The sequence below is a fragment of the Calypte anna genome, chromosome 2, assembly GCF_003957555.1.
Source record: "Calypte anna isolate BGI_N300 chromosome 2, bCalAnn1_v1.p, whole genome shotgun sequence".
Classification (NCBI taxonomy): domain Eukaryota; kingdom Metazoa; phylum Chordata; class Aves; order Apodiformes; family Trochilidae; genus Calypte; species Calypte anna.
The window spans coordinates 14,560,164-14,582,151 of record NC_044245.1 but is presented as its reverse complement, the minus strand read 5'-3'; the positions used below and the strand labels follow the sequence as shown (position 1 = coordinate 14,582,151).

Below are 21,988 nucleotides of genomic sequence, written 5' to 3'. Positions count from 1 at the left end.
CTTAAATACACTAATGTTAGAGAGCTAATCTCATAATGGTAATGCGTCCACAAACAAATTACTGCAGTAATTCAGTTAGCTCAATTAACTTCTGAATCTATTCACTATGCAGAACTAAAGGTCATTTTCTATTAAAACATCTCCCTCCTACTTCCTTATCGCCCTTTGGAACTTATGGGAGTTAATATTAGAAATCATGTCTAAGTTACGTCAGGAAGAAGAGAGGATGACGAAGCCAGAAAAAGACCTTATTCTTTACTAACATAACACAGACATGGCCCACAGTGAACATCTGCCTTCTTTCATGAACACATCTAATTATGGCAAATTGTTAACACCTTGAAGAAGAGTTTCATAGAAGGATAAACTGTAACATATGCCATCCTCACACATAAAACATCCCGTACTTCATGTTTTTCCAAACATATGCCCTTTTTCCTACAACAGTTTATTGAAGACCTTATTTTGCAAAGGACTTCAACCTGTTTTCCATTCCTGTGGATGCAATTTTTAGTTCTTGCAATTATTCGCCTGTCCAAATAATTACACAGAAACATAAAACTATGTAATCTGGGAATGCAGTCAGGAGATGAGACAGCAAGGCCTGCAAAACTACAGTTTTGCAGTATTTCCATACTCACAACTGCAAGCCACTAGAATTTAGATCTTTTGCAAAATCAGACCTTTAGTTTATTTGGGCACCAAAAGCTGCCTCTCCACTTTGCAGCTCCTGCAACTCTTCCCCTTGAGATCCTATACGAAAGTCACAGTGAATAATTTGACACTATTATTGCCATGGCAACAGCCTGATGTCATGAATATACAGAATTATGACTGACATTCCTGCAGTATCCAACAAAATGAGGAATGAGGGGAAGAAGGAGAAAACCAGACACAGCTTCAATGCTAATGGGGGAAACAGAGTATCACTGGTACGGTAAATATTGCTTTATTCATAAATTTGCCTTCTCCCATTTTTCACCATGTCAACATTCCTGCAAAGGGCTCCCAACAGAGCCCAAACCACACACTTGGAGAAGAGGGGGCTTCTTCACACGTGTCCAGATTTGGCTAGAACACAGCGGGTGCCCTTCTCCTGCCGACACACACCTTGGGGAGAGAACTCAATGCTACAGCTCCAAAGAGTTTTGCCACAGAAGTTAGTCTTAAGAATGCACCTCTTAAATGTCATAGATATGGCCTGAAATAACATACAATTAGACTGAGCATTTTTTGCTTCTGAGGTTAGTCTTCAGGAGTTACTCTGGGCTATAAATTTTTTTTTCTTTTTTTCCTGATGTTTATAAGTACTCGCAGAAAGACACGCACAAACCATTAGGAATAGGGTAAAGTAACATCTGTTAAATATTTTTTTAAACTCCATGTCTGCAGCAGTTCTCTACAGGCAATACCAAGACAAGGATGGAAACAGCCTTTTATTCTAAATTTCATATGTACACGGAAAGCTGTTTTACACAGTTTTGTAAATTCTGCGTAAAAGAGCTATTGTCATCCAATGTCACTGTGCTTAACTAGTAACAACTTTTAAACATGGAGTACATTATTAACAACAAAAAAACCATTAACAAACAGGCATAAACGACACAGATATGTGTGCTGATATTTCACATATATTCTAGAAACAAGTTGGCACAAAAATAAAATGTGCCAGTAAAAAAAAAAACGTTGTTTTTTAAATCACGCAATACATGATTTTCTTTCTAGGTTTCTCTCTTTCCTTTTTGTACATTATATGCTGAGATCCATTCTCAAGCCTTTTCACATCAGGATTTGCAGGCACTTCAGCAACCCAGCTATACTTTTTACAATACATGAAGTTCAGACCAACAAACAAAAATAGTTGCTGCAAAAGAAATTCTAATATCCTATATGCACATTCAAATATTACTCACTGCTCGAGCAACCTTTTTTTGCTTCAGTTATTTTTGGATACTGACATGTTTTCAGGATGATGTGTAACAGTTTGTCTCCACTTATCTCTCATTCATATACTTAAATTTTTATTTTTAATGTAGCATCACGATGCAAAAATACAGTATATGGAAGCACAATTGTCCACAAAGCTTCACAAACTGTGAAAAGAAGAAATTATTGTATTTTTTGTTTTTCATCCAAAGAAAAACTTTGATTTTTTCTGCTCTTGCTTTTAGTTATCTCCAAAATTTCCCCAAACAAACCATGTATCAGCTGATCATGGGATGATACCCTTCCTACATCTCTTCCTAGACACAGTTGTCATAGGACCAAATTAATTTAAAAGTACAGCAAAGCAGAACTCAGCTGTGTGTTTGTTCATAATTTCCTGTCTTTAATAAAATACTAAAATACACTTATCAAAGGATTGGCTGCAAATAGCCTCTCTCCAGTTATTTCATTTGTAATGGGCTGTGTATTAAGATTATAAGGCAATTGTAACAGGATTCTCAGGATAACTGAAGGCTTAATATTGTTTTTCTCTTGAGTCAGGATAAAGGCTTTTTTAATAAGCTCTGAGTGGGGAGAGAGAGAGAGAAAAAGGGTGCATATATGCATTATAGGAGAAGGATAGTTTTTCAGCATATAGACATTTAAATATTGATCAACAAAGGCTGGAAATGATTCCACCATAAAACATCTTAGAACTGCGACTGTGATCCAGAGTAGAGCTGAGCCTTATCCACTCAAGAGTGATATGTAACCCTCCTCGTGACCCGAAAGAAATAAAAAAGGACATGTCAATGCTTCCTTCAACCTTGAATTCATTAGTTATATGCCACAAAGCTGCATGTTGGTGTAATAAGTCACTGCAAAGTAAACCACATTGCAACAAATCCTAGTAATAAGCCATTGACAGCTACTGGACTGGGCTATGGGACTTGGTGTGCAGGATGGAGCTGTTCACTCCCGCTGTGATTGTCAACTGGTGGAACATCCTTCCATGAATTCAACTTGAGACAGAACTGCAAAGATGTAAGGCCCACCAACGCTTTGCCCGTATTTTTGAAGGCACTGATAAGACAACGGATATATTTCTTAGTACCGTCAGTTTAAAAAGTTTTCAAAATATAAGTCTTTATATGAAAATGTTCTTTATTGCATGATAAGTTGATCTTCATCTTCTTCACCTCAAGAATAAAATGGTCTTCCCTTTTCTGGTGTCTGTAATCTGTTCAGCCTGGCTACCTGAGACGGTGAAGGTGGTACATCTTGCCTGAAAGGACCTTTAGGAGGGGTGTAATTAGGGTCCTGCATTTTCTTATATGAGTCATAGTTGCTAGGCCCTTCAGAAGAAGTTTTTTTTTTCAGTTGTTGTTCTTTCCTCCTCTGCTCTTGACGAAGCAGTTCTTGTGTTTCTAGCATTACCCTGGCATTGAAGCCATGACCCCCCATATAACCGTTCCTTGATCCCTGGTAGCTGGAATATCTGGGATTTTCCTTCGCGGTCTGGAATCCTTCACCAGGGGAATAGCTCTGCTCCCAGGAGTCTTGAGATATCGAACTGGCATTTTTTCTGCTTTGCCTGGAAAGAAAAATGGTAGAAGCTTTTAAGAAAAATATTCTGATTCCCCTTTTACAATTATTGACAACAGTCCCTAGAAAGAAGGGTGCTTCTGCAATGCCATGAGGTTCCCCCCAGCTGTAGCTTTCTCCAGGAATCGGGTTCTCTTCTGCCCAAAAGAGGTATCTTGCCTCTTTGGATGGGAGAACATTTTCTACAGAGCTGAACTATATTTCTAGGCCTCTCCATGAGCAATATGCCATGAAAAATCACTCACAGCACTACAGCAACTATCACATTCTTAAGATTGTTACAAACTGTTTGCAGACTAGGAAAGACAATACACAATGGTGTGTTTCCCAAGAAACCAGTCAACAGCCAGCACTTGTAAAGTCACTCATGAAAGATTTGAATCTAGACTCACTCGACTAAAAATGCAACAGGCAGATCTTTAAAAATCTTTGATCTAACACTGCAAAAGTCAAACGACAAAGCTCATTATTGATAGGTAGTTAAACAGATAAGAGTCTCCAGAATGAAGTAATTATTTGCTGATGCACTCTTTCCCAGTTTGCTATAGCTTTCATAAAAGAAATGGGTGAGATAACCTTTCTTGCTCAATTTTTTTTGCTCCGTGGGGTAGATAAATAAATCAAATACATACAGGAATTACAAATTCTTCTCTCTTTTCAAAATAAATCATCACATTATTTTGAAGACAGATTCTGGTCTTGAAATAGCCTTAATTCACTATCAAGCTTCTAGATGCTTTTATGAATTTAAAATCAGACTGGTGATGATAAAATAAAATAATTTTGGGCTGCAGAAAAAACCATATTCACATGGAGATTAAAATTAGTGTATGAGACTCAAGCAGTAAAACAAAATATACTGGGACATTAATCAATAAGAAAAGGATATAATTGTTTATATATGGCTTGATTTTTCATGTCAAAACATGGGACTCAGTGTGGCCTTAACCAATGAATGCACATTGAAGAGATAGGAGACCAGGAGAATTTTTCTATGGTTAGTAAACCTAATGTTTTGGCAATCATCCTTCCACACATAGTATTTGAAAGTGACCATATCCACCTTATTCCATAATAGATTTTGAGACCTCTGGATGAAAACGGTTATTCAGGGTGAATTTAAATTATTATAGCATAAATTACAATATAATGTAGATTCTTATGCAATTTTTTGTAGTTTTTCTTGGTATTCGCATATCCAGCTTCGCCAAGGAAACAATGTTTCTGAACCATGTTTTATCACTTCTTGGAACAAGAGCAAATTGAATGAACCTCTGTAGGCTACGAAACTGTCAGGTTTCTGATCTGCAGCAAGATAAATTTTCAGTACTAGAAAATTAACTTATATTGCTTTTACAGTTTCACATGGGACAAGAGGATGACTAGTTGAACTGATTTAATTTACTGACTGTTTTCTGGTACTCGTTCAACATTAGTTGGCACACTTTCCCTGTCTTTCTGGGAAGATCCTTTAAAATTGACTCAAGAGTTTATAAGTCTTCAGTACTAATGATGGGAATGTACAAAGAGAAAAAAGGAAGCTCCTAGAGACTATGCAAGATGAAAAGCAACACAGCTCAGGAATGAAGCCAGTGCACAAACTGTAATCATTACAAAACCAGTTGCAACATTAAACTTGGGGCCCAAGTTTCAGAGTAAAAATAAGATCTCTTTAAAGATCAGTCATAGAATTATGAACAGTTTGTAAAGCTAGAGAACTGGAAGTCCCAGCTTGTTACAAGAGTATCATGGTATTTACAGCACTCAACTCTATCCAAAGGTCTTCAAATTCTGTCTGTTTTCAGCACAGCCCAAATATCCAGAGTGCTTAAAACCATTAAATTATCAGTATTTACTCAGTAACATGCATTGCTACCTTAGTTACTTCTCATGTTGAAAACCACATTCTGAAGTTCTTGGTCACTCTTTTCAAAACAAACATTTCTATGACCTGAGATTATTTTCCAAATTTATTGTAGACTAATTTTCTCCTAGCAGTTATTAATTTCAGCCACTCAAGCAGCATTACAACTCTTACAGCTTTTAAATGCTATTAATGACTGAGTAGAACAGGGGAAGTGAGTTTTAAGGATCATAATTTTAAAACTAAAAATAATCCACCTTCCCCTAACTTAAAAACAACACCAGCACCTGTACTCTTCCACCTAACCTGTGCCTTGCTGAGGCCAGAAAACTGAAAGAGAGTTTATCAGGAAAAACAATATGGCATCAATAGGTGTGGTCACTTCAGAAGGTAGAGATAAGCAGCAAAGGGAATATGAAGGTTTTCAAAATGACAAACTAACAGTCTAAGAAAACACAATGACTTTACATTTTTCTTTCCCACCTTCAAAAATTAACAGAAAAATTCTGTGCTGAAGGTGTTACAGTGTATGGAATCCTGAGAGATCTGTTTTATTTTCATAGATCTTGGTAAGATAAGAATTAATGATTAGATAACTTTGATTATGAAACTTCTATATTTTTCAAAAAAAAACCAAAACCAACCAGTTATATACTTGGTAAAACACATGTTGTTACATTTTTTCCCCCACACATCATTTCCATATGGGGCACACAAAATGATACAACCTTGTAAAAGGGAATTGGACATCAACCTGTGGTGTAAAGGATTCTCTATTCAACCATTACCACATTTGCATAATGCTGAACTACAGCAGTTAATTTACAGTACAAGTTGAATAAACTTCCAATAATTCTTAAAGTTAAATATCAAGTAAAACACATTTTGCCTAAGCATCTTATTGTAAAAAATCTCAGATTTTATAGAAATACAAATTGTTTAGACATAAAAAGTATCAATTTTCAGCATTCCATTTTTCCTATTACCACAACTAACATAGAATTTCTATCTAGTAAGGAATTAGGCAACACAAAAGAAATTATCTGACATGTCAAAAGGGGACAAGTTATGTCATGCTCAGGAGACTTTTATAACTGTAAAAAATTAAAGTGGATGGTGTCCCACAAAGAATAGCTTTTTTTGGATGTCTCAGATCTGTTGGGTGCTGAGTGTCATCCAATCCTACTAAAATCATATCTGAAGTATTCTCTTAAAACAAACAGCTACCACATGCTCTCACTTAAGAAATTTTATGCCTCTTTCATGCTGAATACATTCCACCTTGTATCAATGCTATACAAAAGTGTCTACGTTGAATACAACATTTTCCTTCTACAAACAAAATTAGCTCCAGGCTCAGATTTGCTGAATGGCTTCAGACAGTTCCCATACCTGGGTAATGAGCTGTACTGCCGCTGAGCCTGCTGGAAACTCTCTCGTTCTTCTTGCCGCTGCCGCTGCATTTGAACCTCTACTGATACTGAGTGTCTGCCACTCTGTGAGTATGTCTTGGTGCTTGGCTGGAAAATGAAAATGAAAATGTCTTAAATAACGAAGAAAAGTAACCACAAAAGAGCTATCATTGAAATTGCTGTTGTACACATAGAGTTGCATTTGTTTCAACATGCAGTTCAGGTAGCTCTTTCCTAGTAATTAGGTTAAGTTCTGACCTATAACAGTGGTCTGTGCTACAGATTCTGTTTCTGACCTATAATTTCTGAGGTGTATCAGGAAAATAATGGTCCCGAATGAGTTATCCTTTCATAGGAATACTGAAATTTAAATTCAGCTGGCAGAAGAAGTCTTCAGACGCTACAAGTTAGCCCTACTGAGGATCTGAGGGAGGAGGGAGAACAGAAGCTCTGTTGAACCTCACCAGAATGCTCAGGAGATGCTCTCCCTTACTGCAGCCATCCTATTCTGCTGCTGGCCCAGGCACTGCCTGTTTTTCTGAGAGACAAGGAAACATTTGCTGGTTTGATATGATCAAGTAGATAAATTTAGCAAGTCTCTTGTGGACAGTCAGGAATCCTCTATCTCTGAGAAGGATTTTAGATAACATCTTAACAGGGTGACAATTTGAAACATTGAAGCTGGTACTAAAAGCCCATGAAGATGGATGGCCTTTCTGGAAATACAAAGCACTACTGGTTAAGATTTTTGGATTATGAAAAAGTTCACTTTTGTAGAGATCACTTTTCATTTTACATTGCTACTTTCTTCAGATTTTGTGATTTCATGTTGCAAAATAGGGTGCCACAAAAGTCAGAGAATATTATAGGTTTTTTCTCATTGTTTTAATAATAAGGTTTCACCAAATAAAGAAACAGAACATCTTCTTAAAACTAAAAGTTCTAATGAAAACATGAAGTCTAATCACTGTGGGGATTAGGGAGTGTAACCACTTGTCTTAAGTCTTGGACTGAAACAGCTTGTCTCAGACCTTCTTTTGTCAAAGTACTTTTTGCCTTTTAATCTGTGCCTTCTCTCAAAACAAACATTGCTTTTCTTTGGTTTTTTTTTTTCCATTATAATTTCAGCAGCAGAAATACATCATGATGGCTGACAAAATCTGCAAGACAAAAGACTTTCCAAAAGCTTAGCACATTGAAAACAAGTTTTAAAAACTAGAAAATTGTCATTTGTGACACAAACTTCTCCTTTGTCTTACTATGTAGTCAAGTATGTTCAGGTTGCCAGAAACACAAGAAATCTGAAACAGGTGTACAACTTTTAGAAACTTCTTTTTCAATAACAATACACTTCAGACAGAACATCAGTCTGGGCTCAGAATTTAACAGATACAATTTGGTGAACAAGTGCTCTTCCTGTTACAAGAAGATTACTGTATAAAAGAATCAGAATGTGAAAGCACAGACTATGAGTAATGGAGAACTTGTTTAAGAGGAGCCTTAATGCAACATTGATGTCTACTTCATAATAGATTTACTCTATAAAAACATCAGTAAAGCAGTGTTTCAAATAAAAAATGCTTTAGGAATGGTGTGATGAAGCAACAAGTTGAGAAAACAGAATCGTGTGTCAGCCTTGTGGGAAATTTTCTTAGAGATGAATAAGCTGTACATATGTATGTCCAAACCAACAACCCCCTTGGAGATTTCCTACTATATTAAATAAAGGCAACACATACAGGGGAGAGTTTCAGTTATTGCATATGTCAACATTTCTAACTTTCTTGACTTTATTGAGAGTCTTCTGACATTTGGTATTTTATTGAAGGGCTCAGCTTATGGAAGAGAGTGATTACCTGAAAATCACAAGATTTATTTGTGAATTCTCTCTGGTGTGGTTATAAGCAGCATACAGAGAGCCAGGGAAAACCTAGAGGCTCCCATCTCAACTTTTCCATAAGGAATAAAAAACATTTATATTAAAATTTTACAGCCAATCTCCTCATTTAATAGGTTCCACTTGAACAATGTTGGAAAGCTTGCATACAGTTGGAAATCTACAGTTATATCATACATGAGACAACAATAATTATCAGATAGGACATAAAATCAGAATTCCTTATTTTTATTAGAAAAGTTTCACATTTTCCAGTTCACTGTAAATATGTCAGAGTAAAGCATTATATAGCACACAGAATGGTTAAATTATCAAATAAGTGCTAAATTTGAGCCTCTGCTCAATTTAGGTTTATGCAAGACACTAAAATGCATCATCTAGAAAGCATGAATCCAAGTACACCTGCACACACGTGCAGAATGCTGAAGTTACCATAAAATCTTTTACTAGAGGCAGAGGCTTTGAAAACCCTAATGGACTACAAATGAACTAAGATCAAAATGTAGGTTCAGAAACATTTTTTTTTAAAAAATGCACACAGGGATACATAGAGGCAGGTGTATCAGGCCTGTCTGCTCACTGCAGAAAATGCCCAGGGTGACCAGATCTGAGGAGACAGGTTTGGATTCACAAAGAAGTCAGTTCACAAGGAATTTCATGTAATGGACAACATTTATAATTTGATGAGTCTAAAGGCGAACATCTAAAATCTATTATCTGATTTTCTGAAGGAATGAGTACCTGTATGCCCTGTATTAAATGGATTTGAAATACTTAACTAATCTGAAAAGGACACTTAGAGTCGACAATAAGCTCTTCATATAATAGAATTTGCTATCTGATTTCAAGAATCAAAAAATGTGGCAATGAGACAGAAAAATACTTTGTAATCACATATTCCATAAAATAATATATATACAGACACACAGACAGGAGCATTGAACTATCTTATTAATGAAAGGCCTTTCTTTCAAGTCTTTTCATGAAAAACCTCAATTATCACATAGTGAATGCTCTTGATACACAATTATGACTAAATAAAGACTTAACATATTCCTTTTTGGATCCTTAACTTGTTCAGAAAAAATGCAAATAGCCATACAGTGATTTCTTTCCAATATGCTTTCAATGAAAAATATTTATAAGTAATTTTAGTTTTCAAAAACTAATTGGTAGTTTTGTCTCAGTTCCCAAGGTATACTTGCATACATAATTTCTATATAAAATATACACAGAAACACACACCTATATACATGCATATCCTATTTCTGTCAGTACAAAATTGAGTTAATTACAAAAAAAAAAAAAGTTGACCTACATCCACATCTTTCAAGAGCAACAAAAAAATCCCATGTATAAATAATACAAATAACAGTAATTTTAACACTGATACCAGCACAAGGATAAGTACAATTATAACAATTTGAAATTACCCAACAAATCCAGCACCAGCTTGGTCTTCACAGTACAGATTGACAAGAACTTTGGCCTTGTTTGCAATGAGATGTATGACAAACATCAACCTTTTAAATCAGGATTCGGTCAAGGCCACAGTAACTAAGGCTGCATTATACAAACAAGTGTGTGTTCATGTATTCCATAATGCCTTTAAGTGGCACTGATAGTTATTGCATTCAACATTGTTAAACTAGACTGAGTACATAAAACTCTTCTTTAATATATGTGGAATTACACAGCTCTCTTCTTAAAGAGGCATTAATTTAAAACCAGGACTGCAAAGTTAGAAGTTTCTACAGATTTCTCACTTCATGCAAACAATGTTTTCACATTTCAGAGAATGCATCCCCATGGCTCATGTTGGATGGACCACTACCAGCAGTAAAAGGCAATATATTTTAAGGATACAAGTCCCTTCTCTCTTTCCTAGCTAAGCCAGTGGCTGCTCACACAGTTTCTCTGTCTGAAGAGCAGCATCCCTGCCCATGGAGAGTACTCAGTGTAGCAGCAGCCTGCATCTAGGATTGCAGCCTCTAGGACTGGCAGGAATCAAAGCTGCCATAGAATTATGGTTTGGGCAATCCAGGACACTGGGTTTTCAGAGAAATCCAAACAGTTCATGTGACAAGAGAGCCACCAGAGATGACATACCAATCTCACAGACTACTGCTATAGGGAGAGGCTGGGAGAAATGCTTACTTGAACGAAAAAAAAAAAAATGTTTTGTGCTGACAAATAAAGAATCAAAAGGGAGATTACTAAAGGAACAATTCCCTAATATTTTCCTTTTATTAAGACTACTATTTAAGATTAAAATAGATGTGCTATTTTTTTTTCCAGATTAAGTGCTGTGTTCAAGCCAGAAGTTTCAAGTTCATCTGGGAAGTTGGTAGACATGAGGACTCAAAATAATCCATGGTCTTCATAGTTCAGCACTAATTAGAAATAGATAAGATTAAATGACCCTGCCTGCTTTATGTGTAAGTGTACTTGGCACAGTTGACAGACAATCCAGCAATGCTGTATATCAAAATTCATAGTGATAAAAAACATTTAATGGCTCTGGGAGATGTTTTTGAAAACTATTTTTACTTCCATCTTTTTGTTTATGTTGCTATGGTGAATAGATCATATAGCAATATTTCTTTTAAAATTGCCAAAGGTGCGTCCATTAATTCAACCACCATCTAAGAAGAAAATCCCATCTCTTTCTGCATCTTTCTACAGTGTACTTGTAGAAAGCTGTGGGACTAAGATTTTCATTCTGTGTATAGCAGCAGCAGCAGCAGCAGCAAAAAAATCTTTCATATGGTAGAAAAAACCAAGCAGAGAGTTCTGAAATGCTGCTTGGGGTATTTACATGCACTGGATGTCTGTGAGCTATAAATACATTTGTTTGCAAACCAAAATTATTTAATTTTTTTAAAAATTATTTTCTCCTCATTTTTTCTTTTACATAAACTGGTAGATTGAAACTACTAGGACAAAACAGTTTAAACTATAAAATTTTAGTCAGAGTCTAAATCTTGGAAGAAATAATTGGTATTTCATTAAATCCCTCCCAGGTGTGATACATAATAGATCTTAACAACTACAACTGAACACAAAGTACCAGTGGAGAGGCTACCTGGCATAACTTTGGTTTCCTCTGGAAACAGAGTGAAATAGGAGAAAGAGCAATTTAGCTCTTAAGGTATTCTTAAGGTATACTTCATTATTCCTATTCTTAAGGTATAATTCATTAGATATTGCCTAGTATCTTGAATAAAATAACCTGAAAGAGACTCTTGAGATGAACTCAGAACAGAAAGATGCAATATGCTACTTTTCCTTTCTTGTTAATGTGTTGAGAAATTGTACATATTTTACAGCCCAATATAAATGTTAAAATGCTTGTTTCAAATACAGTCTGCTATTAATTTTCCAGGTAAAATATGTTACAGAGGAAGGTAAAGCAATAAAAAACAGGCTTTGTTTTTATGAAAGAATTTTAAATTATTTAGAATTCACTATGTCTTTGAATAGGTCAAGGACTTTAATACAGGGATAAGAAATTAATACCATTAGCAGATAAAAAAGAACTTTTTTTCTTTAAATTTGTCTTAGGGACAAGATCTACACACCAAAACACAGCAGAAAAAAAATATACTTCCTAAATTTTCCAAGCACTTATCTATCAAGCTCAAGTATGTTATTAGGACCTCTGGTGTCCTCCTACACATGCAGCTATTTACTTTTCATAAAACTGAATGTAATTAAGGCTTTATTCAGACAACCCAGGTAGTGTATTTATTTTCACCCAGTACACTGTTATCTTTAGAAAAAAAGTATTTTTATTTGACTCCTAAATATTTAAAGTGGATTCATCTGCTCTCACAATGTCAATTTTCTCCTACACTCCAAACAGATCTAGAATGATTGCAGAAGAATTTATTTCTGAATGGAATTTTCCACTTTCCATTTTTAGCACTGTTTGATTGGCTTGGGTTGGGTTTTTTCCTTTTGTGTGTGTGTGTGTTTTGCTTTTTTTTTTTTTTTTTAATTAAAGATCAAAAAAATAAACCATTAGCTCTTGTTTTTTCTGCTATTTTTTTGCTCATTAGTGTGCTTCCACAAGCAGGACTGGCAAGCAGTTGTAATGTTCTCAATGGATTTAATATGCCCTTTTAAAAAATTGGATTCTTCACTCCCATGACATTTGGGACTATATTGCTGTGGCTTTGCTATTCAAGGTGGGGTTCTGTTAATTAAGATATCAATAGGCAAAAATATAAATTACAACCAAAATATCCCAAGCCCCAGGACCGGTGAAAGCAAGGAGAAAGCTCAGCAGACTCAATATTACCCACAAAAGAACACAAATGAAGGAGTAATTTTTGGTACCAAACAGAAGAAATCAGCCCAAAAGAATTCTGCTTTAAGATAAAAATGTCACAGCAGCATCAAGGGCTTTATATATTAGCAGACATACTGTGACTTCATGCAATTTTATATAGCCAGATATACATTTCTGCAAACTCTGTCTGGAATTAAACTAGTAGGATTAAAATGGATTAATCGTATTTTATGGTGGGTTTGGTTTGGTTTTGTTTTTGTTGTTTTTTTTTTCCCCCTGTGTAACATTCAGTCTGTGTTATTGCCCCTGAAACACTAGTGCTTTTTTTTTTTTTGAACACTAAACCCCCCAAAAGTTATGTAACACAAAAAAGAAATTCTGAATGCCAAGAAAGCTACCTTATAATAAACAAAACTAGTGGGTTTCACAGCTGCTGCAACAGTTAGTCAGTTACTAAACCTTAACAGTGTGTCATTCATATGGCCTTGAGCAGAAATGCTAATGGATGGTGTCATCTCATTCCAGTGCTATCACTTTTTGTGTCTATTAAGCTGCCTGATGCTGTATGAACACTCGTAGGCAGTCAAGTATTTTGTTTACTGGCAGGGCAAACACAGCGAGGAGAACAGCTCTGCCACATTGCTCCTCTGCAGAGAAACAACCTTCACCTGACAGGAACAGCCGGGAAGGGTCAGGCGCCGGTCTCACGGCCACGCGTATCGCTCAGAGCCAGCATGATGTAGTGCTCCATGGCACAGAGAGCTGCCTCCAACCTGTGGAGGACACTGAAGATATTTGTCACAGGCCACTGGACTCTTGTGTCACAGGCCATTAATAGTCTGGAATGGATTGGAGTTGGTGACGTTCACAGGATCATTTTGATAATATATTTGTGGGTTTCTGAGCTATTGAGCTCCTCTGAATATCCTCAGAGCTGCCAGATTTCTGTCAGACTCCATTACTTATACTGCAAACTTTGTGTTCATTTACACTTCCTTAAAGTAACCAATAGTCCTACATCACATCAGCTCTGTGTTCCCTATCCTCAACCCTCCCATCACCCTCTTAATGAGAAATGCAAACTACTTATCACCTCATAGCACACACTTCCTGGACAGCTTTTTTCTCTCTTTCTATCCAAACCAGGTCAGAGTTGGCTGCTATCATGTGTTCAGAGGCTTCTCTGACTGCAAAGCCTTTTGTTTATGCCGGCTGCACAAGCCATCTCCCTCAGGTAAAAACCACACTTTTCAACAATGGTCCATGTGCAGGTGCACTGTTCACTGCTCTGGTTTGTAACCATCAGTTTACAGATGGAGAAGGCTGAAAAAACATTGATGAATGTATCTAAGTATTTTTCTGCACGTGTGTTATAAACCACTTTTGAATTTTTTTTTGTCACTGGTATTTAATAAATACATCTGGATCTGTTTTGTGAGGGTGTCTCAACAAAGTCCATAATTTTAAACTAATATGTTAAAGTAATACAAGCTTCTTAAGAGAGGGGGCTATGGTTCCTTAACACTGAAATGACTGAACTTCTGAATGAGGTAATTGTTTTATCCTTTCCAAGCATTGTGATCTTGAAAGGCTGGAGTACATGATGGGAAAAAACATATAGTTCAAAAAATACCCATGGACAGTTTTTTTCAAATGTCCATATGTAAAATAAAATGTTCTTATTTAACAACACAGAAGCTCACAGCAAAGCAACAGTAAGCTGCAGAATTAATAAAAATACATTAAGCCAAACCAGTCACTTTAAGCTCATTTGCATGATCTGTAGAAAGGGAGTAAACAGAGAGATTCCATTTGTTTGACTAAGAGAAAAAGGAAAGGTCAATGTTCTGACCCACAATTTAGGAAATTATTCCATTCCTAAGGTAATCAGCCTGTCATCCAAATAACTCTCTCCTCATGCATTACAAGAAAATATAATAAAAGCCAAGTTGCCTGTCTAAAGTTGCTATGGCATTTAGAGATACAATAGTTTGGCCCATTACCTTGAGTAGTAAAGTTCCCAAGTCTTCAAGAGTGCAACTTTTTCTCATACACATTTTTTCCCAGGAATGCTGCTCAAATCTCTCATTTGGAGGCTAACCAGTAGTTGATGTGCATAGTGAAAAGTACCTCCTACACCTAGCCCCTGTCTTCCAAAGACTGCTACACTACTACTCTGATGAGCTATCAAATCATCTTCACCACATCAAATTGAAATCATCTGGTCATAAACAAAACGTTCATTTTCTTTATTCAATTTCAGAGAAGGTTAGAGTTTCTAAAGCGGGAAAACAGAAGCCTGTATCCTGATACAGTATGTAAAGCAGTGTCATGTAGGGATACATTTACCTTAGTTCCTCTTCATGCTGCATGTCAAAAATATCACAGGTTCAATTTGGTGAGTTTAAGATGGACAAGGACACAAAGACCCAGCAAAAGTAAAAAAAATCTTCTATATACAACATAACAGGCAACCAAAGATGTCATATGCATTACGATATAACCTAAGCTAAGTTCCCAGTGACTTCGTACGCACAGACGCTGTTCTTAAGCTATTTCCTCAGTCTCATGTGCATTGTAATCCTGAGTAACTACAACTCATAACCAACACCCACTTTGGAGGCAGCTGCAAGAGATTTTACTGCTGTTATCATACAGCTGTTATCATACAGTGAGCAATTTGTTCACTGTCTTTATTGTGGATTTTTAAACAAAAATACAATAAAATATTTGTCCCGTATTTATAGAATCCTAATTTAGGATACATAATTGATTAAAAAGCAACACTGATTCATTCAATTATGTTAAATAAGATAAGCACATGGATTTACATAATTGTATCACATCTCTAGATCAGATTGAACAGGATTTAAATGATCAATTAGGACATATATCTGGAGAAAGAACTGCCTTGGATAATATTAAGTGGCAAAGGGGTATTGTGAAGAGCATGTTATTCTACATATCTCTCCTTTTTTACTGTGAAAGTACATAGCTCTTTCTCTTAAGAAAAAGAACTCATCACAGTGATATTACTTCAGAGAAAATACTATTAACAAGGTTACATATGATCTCTAATTTTTTTCTTATTAGCATGCACTTTATTCTGAATTTCCTATAAAATTTCAGAACAATTAGTATTGCCTTTGAGGAAAAAAAGAATCCAAGTAGTAACTCACAGAGTCAAGATCTAAACACAGAGAAAATAACACTATGTGCAAAAAGGATGAAGGTGAAGAAATCTAAAAATGAAATAAATATCAACACACTAAAAATGTGGCTAGCAGACAGGGCAGAAGTCTGGAGGCAAAGGACTCTACATCCCTATCACTTTGCTCCTGACCAGTCTGTGGATAGTGGGAGTTGGGGAACCTTTCCAGATTTGATGACTTGGGACACTTACCCATGGCTGCTCAAAACTGTAAGTACGTCTCCTGTCTTCCACGTCCTCATCTTGCTTTGCTTGCTGAAACTCTTGCCTCAGGCGCTGTATCCGGTCATGATTGTTAGGAGTTGATCTGTTGCTAAAAGAGAGAGGATGGACATGATCAGTCTACTTCAGAACTATCAGCTGCTATTGTAATTTCTTAGCAAGGGGCTGCTACTATTGTGCAGGAGTACAGATTTTAAAATAATTTCCAACCATTTATTACAAAGATTTTTAGATTTTTAAAGATGATAAATGCTGTTTAACTCATAAAGAAACTTCATATAGAGTAAGGATAAGATAAACGAGGTTATTCCTAAACTCCATCAAAAGCTCCTGGCATCTCTTCAGTCTATGTTACACCCAGAAACGGAGTATATGCACTAGCATCAGACTTACACAAAGGGAAATTAAAAGTTCTAATAGTCTCTGCTACTGAATAAACATGAAAGACACTTTTTCCCAGTCAAGAAACTGTATCACTGTCAGATCTTTATTCACATCAAATTCATTACAATGTCTGAAGACCCTACCTCCATAAAATTTGATTATTTTCCCCAATCAATAAGAGCCTGTCATCCCTTAGTTCTGATTTTAACAAGTCTTTTAAACTGATCCGTATGAAAGCATTAAAAGGCTTGGGGTCCAATACGGAGCAATCCATTTGGCCGTGCTGGATGCAGAAACATATTTGCCAGCAGCCTGGTGCTGCCTGGTGTCCAGTGGGTGCTGATGGGCTGGGGAAGGCTGAGCCCTGGAGTTACCATTATGTACCAGCACTCCCTGAACTTTCAAGACTTCCAAACCATCAATTTTTGCACAATGCCTACTGCAGATAAGCATGATGCATCTCTATGTGAAACCATAATGAAATGCGCCCAGGAATGGATTATTTCTCTGAGCAAACTGGATATTTATTAATCTTTCTGTTCTTCCAGCTGTGTGCTCGCACCTGACCCCTACAAACCTCACTGTATTTCAAACTTGTTAATGTGGGAATCACAGGAAGGATGACAAACAAATATGTTCTATCAAGGCTAACCAGAAGCATTTTAATTTCTTGTTATGGCCTTCCTAAGCCCTACATTTTATTGTTGTTTCAAAAGAGCTGATGAGGAACGACCAGCTATTACGTTGTTTCAAAAGAGAAAGCTGCAAAGAGACAATGGAAAGCAATTCCATAGACTCTTGTTCTGGGACACAGGGCACAATAAAACTGAGTGAATTCATATCCTATGTCTTTTCTGATATGAAAAGAGGTGATTCTGGAGTCCATTTGTGACTGTTTTCCATGTCTTTTGGGACTGGTAGATGCAGTGGACTGGAAGCTGCAGGTGTCTGAAACATTACCTCCCAGTCTTTTCAGTGCTATTAAATGGAGCTTATCAGTGCTTCATTGGCCAAACAGAAAAATTAGTATGGTTCTAGCAAAAGCTAATTTTTGAAGGTTTGGGGTTTTTTTCTTTCATTTGAAAAGGAAGAAATCTAAGGAAGTGTTTTTTTCTTCTCCTTTTTTTCTTTGTTTTTCAAATGGGAGTTTTTAATAATGCTTTATTTGTAGTGTAGGTCAATTTAAGTATGCAAATTGCAATTTTCAAAGGTAAAATTAAACGAAAGCTTTATTTAGGACAGGTGAAAATGAAACATTTCAAAATTTCTACTTCATTGTAGATACGTTTCTAATTCTATTTCCTTAATTCAACTTAATTTTGTGAAACAGCTTATCTCAGTTTGCAGTTTTATGTTATGTAAATTTATTCCTTATTGTCAAATTCTACCCAGCTTCACTATACAACCACTTGTTTTTTTCCTGATGAATTGCTATACACTGCACATTTTAAATGCAATCATCGCAAGCCAGTTACAAAACATATAAGATACTTTAAAATGGTCTGTTGATTTTTAAAACTGCTTTTGTTAACACCCAGACAGTGTTTTCTGCACATAAATGTAGCCAAATACTTTAAGTATTAATATTTCAGGTACAAGAACATATGTTTGAAAAAGATGCCTTTGAACTTCAGTGCAAAATTACTAGGAAAGTGCCTTGAAGTACTCAAAATGATCAGTAAATAATCAGCCTTCCCTAATCAAGGTTATTTCAACCAGTAAGAAATCACAGTGCGGGACTGACACTGAAGCATTTACCCAATGGGAAACAGAAAGTAAACCCCAAAAGTACTGCCTTAAGCCTTGTGCATTATATGGAACAGACATGCTCTACCCCACAATAGATCTGTGTTAATACAGATCTGAGGACTTCTGCACATTTTCTGATTGTTGTGGATTAAAAAAACTTATAACAGGCAAATAGCAGGCAAATGCATAGTGTCCATGCAATAGGGCCAGAATGTGTGTCTCTTTTAGAATAGCAAACTCCTGAATTTAACACCCTTTACACTGAAGAGATGGAACAAGGGCAAGAAGGATCCTGAGATTATGATTAACTTGTCTCAAGGTGTAAGAACTTAATATACTGACACACACACACACACAAAAACCCAAACCCAAAAACCACAGAAAAAAAGAAAGATAGAAGTCAAACTGATGCAAGTGTTTTTCAAAGTTATTAAGAGGTTTGATAATGGCAGAGAAGATAAATCTTTTAAGAGTATTTTATCTGAAAAGCAAGGGACATGACCCAACTTTAGAAAATTGCAAAAGAGTGAATTACAAAAAAAAAAGTACTATTCCACAGAAAAGGAGCTAAATTAAAAGACAAGACCACTTTTCTATCTACTCCCATTTCTTTGTGCTCTAAAGTCTGTGAGACTTAGAAAGTGAGGTCAAGTCAATAATGAAAAAATTACACATTTTGATTCAGATGAGGAAAGGGAAATGGCAGACAGCTAAGGAGGGCCTAAGATACTTTGAAGAAGATATTATTTGAGGGTGTGGACTATCACTCAGGTTGGCTTCCTTTTGTTTCCATTTTCCTCTCAACATTGTTCTCATTTTCTAGGTAAAACTATTCCACTCCTCTAACTTCCCCATCAGCAGAGGTTTGCACATCTCCATCCTGGCCTGCCATGCTGTTTTATATTTCTTTTCATACATCTCTTCATCCAGTTAATTTTATCATCAGTGCTTTTTTTGCTATGTTTTTCATGTCTCCTGCTGCACCCAGGGAACACTTGGTGCACCCATTTGATATCACATTTAACCTTCAGCCAAGAATTATTACTTACAGAAGGAGGGAAATGCAAAAATCATGAGTAAAATAAAAAACTGTCAGAAACTAAAATTTGGACTAAACAGGTTCTGTTTTATCTACAGTTCTTTATATAAGTCTCATCATTATCCCTTGGGATAATACAAACAAATTATATCCAGTGTGAAGAGCCTCAAGTCATTCTAAGGCAAAATGAATTTTGACTTACTGAATTAGTTTATCCAAGAAAGGTAGGGTCATATTGACAGAGTACTAGGATGCAAAGGCTGCAGGTGTTCCTGCTGCTTAAATTCCCTTTTGACTTTTGCAGTTGTATGGTGCAAATCTTCCAAAGTTTAATTAATTGCATCAGGATTTGTTGGGAGTTTTTCATTCAAATGAGCTGAAAACCTGCAGGAAAATTCACCTGAAAGAATTCAAGACCACCAGCAGGAAGGAAGGAGTTTTATTTGAAAACCATCTAGAGTTTGATGAAGATATGAACTACGCTAATTTGAAACTTTTTGGCAAAACTAGAATTACAACTTTCTACAGAAACCACAGCTTGTCCAGACAGAGTCCCTCGGCCTACTGAATACCTGAATGGATGCGAACTTTTGAAAGACTATTAATACCTCCTAGTGACGTTCTTCTGCCAAAGCGTTCTCATTATTATTTGTTTTTATGAGAAATAAAAACCAAGGAAAAGCTTTCAGAGCCAAAGTTAACCTGGGTTGCAAAGAAGTTGGTCTTCCTTGTATCACATCTCTAATTAGCACCCCACTGCCTTCCACCTGCAGGTGGGGACACCTTGAAATCAGGTGCTTTTGAGCACTACTTTAGGACACTCAACAGCCAGCATGGGCTAAAACTGCAACTGTAAAGAAAGCTTAGATGGCCCAGAGCTGTCACATATTTCCAGAAAAAAGCAGCTGCAGCAATGACCATCAGAGTCTCAGATCATTAAGCAATGTCTCAGTGTGATGTCATGTACTGATGTACAGACCTGTAATCCTTTCAAAACAGACAGATTTTCAGTGTGATAAAGTAGATAAAAATAAGCTACTGTACAGAGATGACAAAAGCTTTGGAAAACAATTATTGGCCTGAAAAAGTGTAGAAAAGTGTCTCAACAACACCACAGGCACTTGCAACATAATAACCAAAAGGTTAGTAAACAAATAGTGTTCTTTATACCTTGAAATCGTGTAACACAGATTGGAGCTGCCAGAGACTCGCTGGTCGGAGTGGCTGCTTAGATCTCCAGACAGCAGTTATAAAACATGGATGGGTTCTTTGTGAAGATTTGCCACTTCAAGCTGGCATAACTATCACCTATTTGTATAAAATAAATTCCTTTCCATTTGGACAGATTACTCATGTCATTATAAATCAAGACCTGAATTTGAAACTGTCTGTATCTGCAGGAGCAGAAAAAGGGTGTATTTCTGTCCCATTGCAGACAAACAATGTCCTCACCCTGGTGGCCATGCCGTGGCTGGCAGCATGCACCCTTGCCAAAATTCAGAACAAGTGGTGTGTCCACAAAATTAGACCCTTCCTTCATGGCTTGTGAAAACAAGCCAAAAGAGGTGCTTACTCCAAGCAGATGGATTTGTCTGTTTCAGTTTGCCCTAAAGGGTGAATAAGGCAAAACTGCCAAGTTGTTGCAAAAAGCCACAGATGTAAAATAAGATGAAATGTAAAATAAAATAAAATGAAAGTATGCACTTTAGCAGGCTTAAAGTTATCCTGTGCCTGGTCTGCTAGCCTGTTCACTTTACAGATTTGTCAATGGCCAGTGACAGAGATGACTGTGTCCACACACTGTGGGCACATGTGCACAGTACACAAACAGAAGCAACCATAGCTGGTGTAATATGAAAGAGCTGTTGTGTGGTTACAGAATTGCTATAGTCAATTTCAGAAAAAAAATCAGCAGAGCACGAAACCAGATTTGTGACTACAACTGCACTTGTAAAACTGTGGAGTTTTAACATGGAAGGAGGCATAGAAAGGTTTATCCTGCACTACTTTTGTTTTTCATAAGTGTCAAAGAATTTATTGGAAATAAGGCATTAAAAGGTGGGGGAAAGGTGTAAAAGGACCAAAAATGTATCAATTACAAAACTGCAAATAAAAATAGCTTCTCTGCACAAGCTTCATTAAGTTTTATCAGCTAGTATCTTGGGGTTTTACACTCCAACCACAGGTCATAAATTCACAGTAAATCCCCCATATGTTCACCAAACACCTGAATTCAATTTTTCTTCTAGTTGTAAGAAATGGAATGCACTGCTCAAATTAATTATTCATGCAAAGTTACTTTCTAACAAGGGCGGCTTCTTGCATGCTGAAGGGTATATATCCTATCTGATTTTTTTCCCCCAGATCTCTTTTAATCTTAGCTTA

The 21,988-nt window shown here is 36.4% G+C and overlaps 1 protein-coding gene across 11 annotated transcripts in view; it reads right to left on the bottom strand.

Moving 5' to 3' along the window:
* Positions 1-1,418: 1,418 nt before the first annotated feature.
* PARD3 (par-3 family cell polarity regulator) overlaps positions 1,419-21,988 on the bottom strand; it is a 435,816-nt gene continuing 415,246 nt past the window's right edge. For all 11 annotated transcript variants that reach the window (XM_008503892.2, XM_030444951.1, XM_030444949.1 and 8 more), the window contains 3 exons: positions 16,402-16,522; positions 6,788-6,915; positions 1,419-3,520 (listed from right to left, as the gene is read on the bottom strand). In XM_008503892.2, the coding sequence (XP_008502114.1) occupies positions 3,127-3,520; positions 6,788-6,915; positions 16,402-16,522 (643 nt within the window). In that variant the 3' untranslated portion in view covers positions 1,419-3,126. The remainder of the gene's footprint in view (positions 3,521-6,787; positions 6,916-16,401; positions 16,523-21,988) is intronic.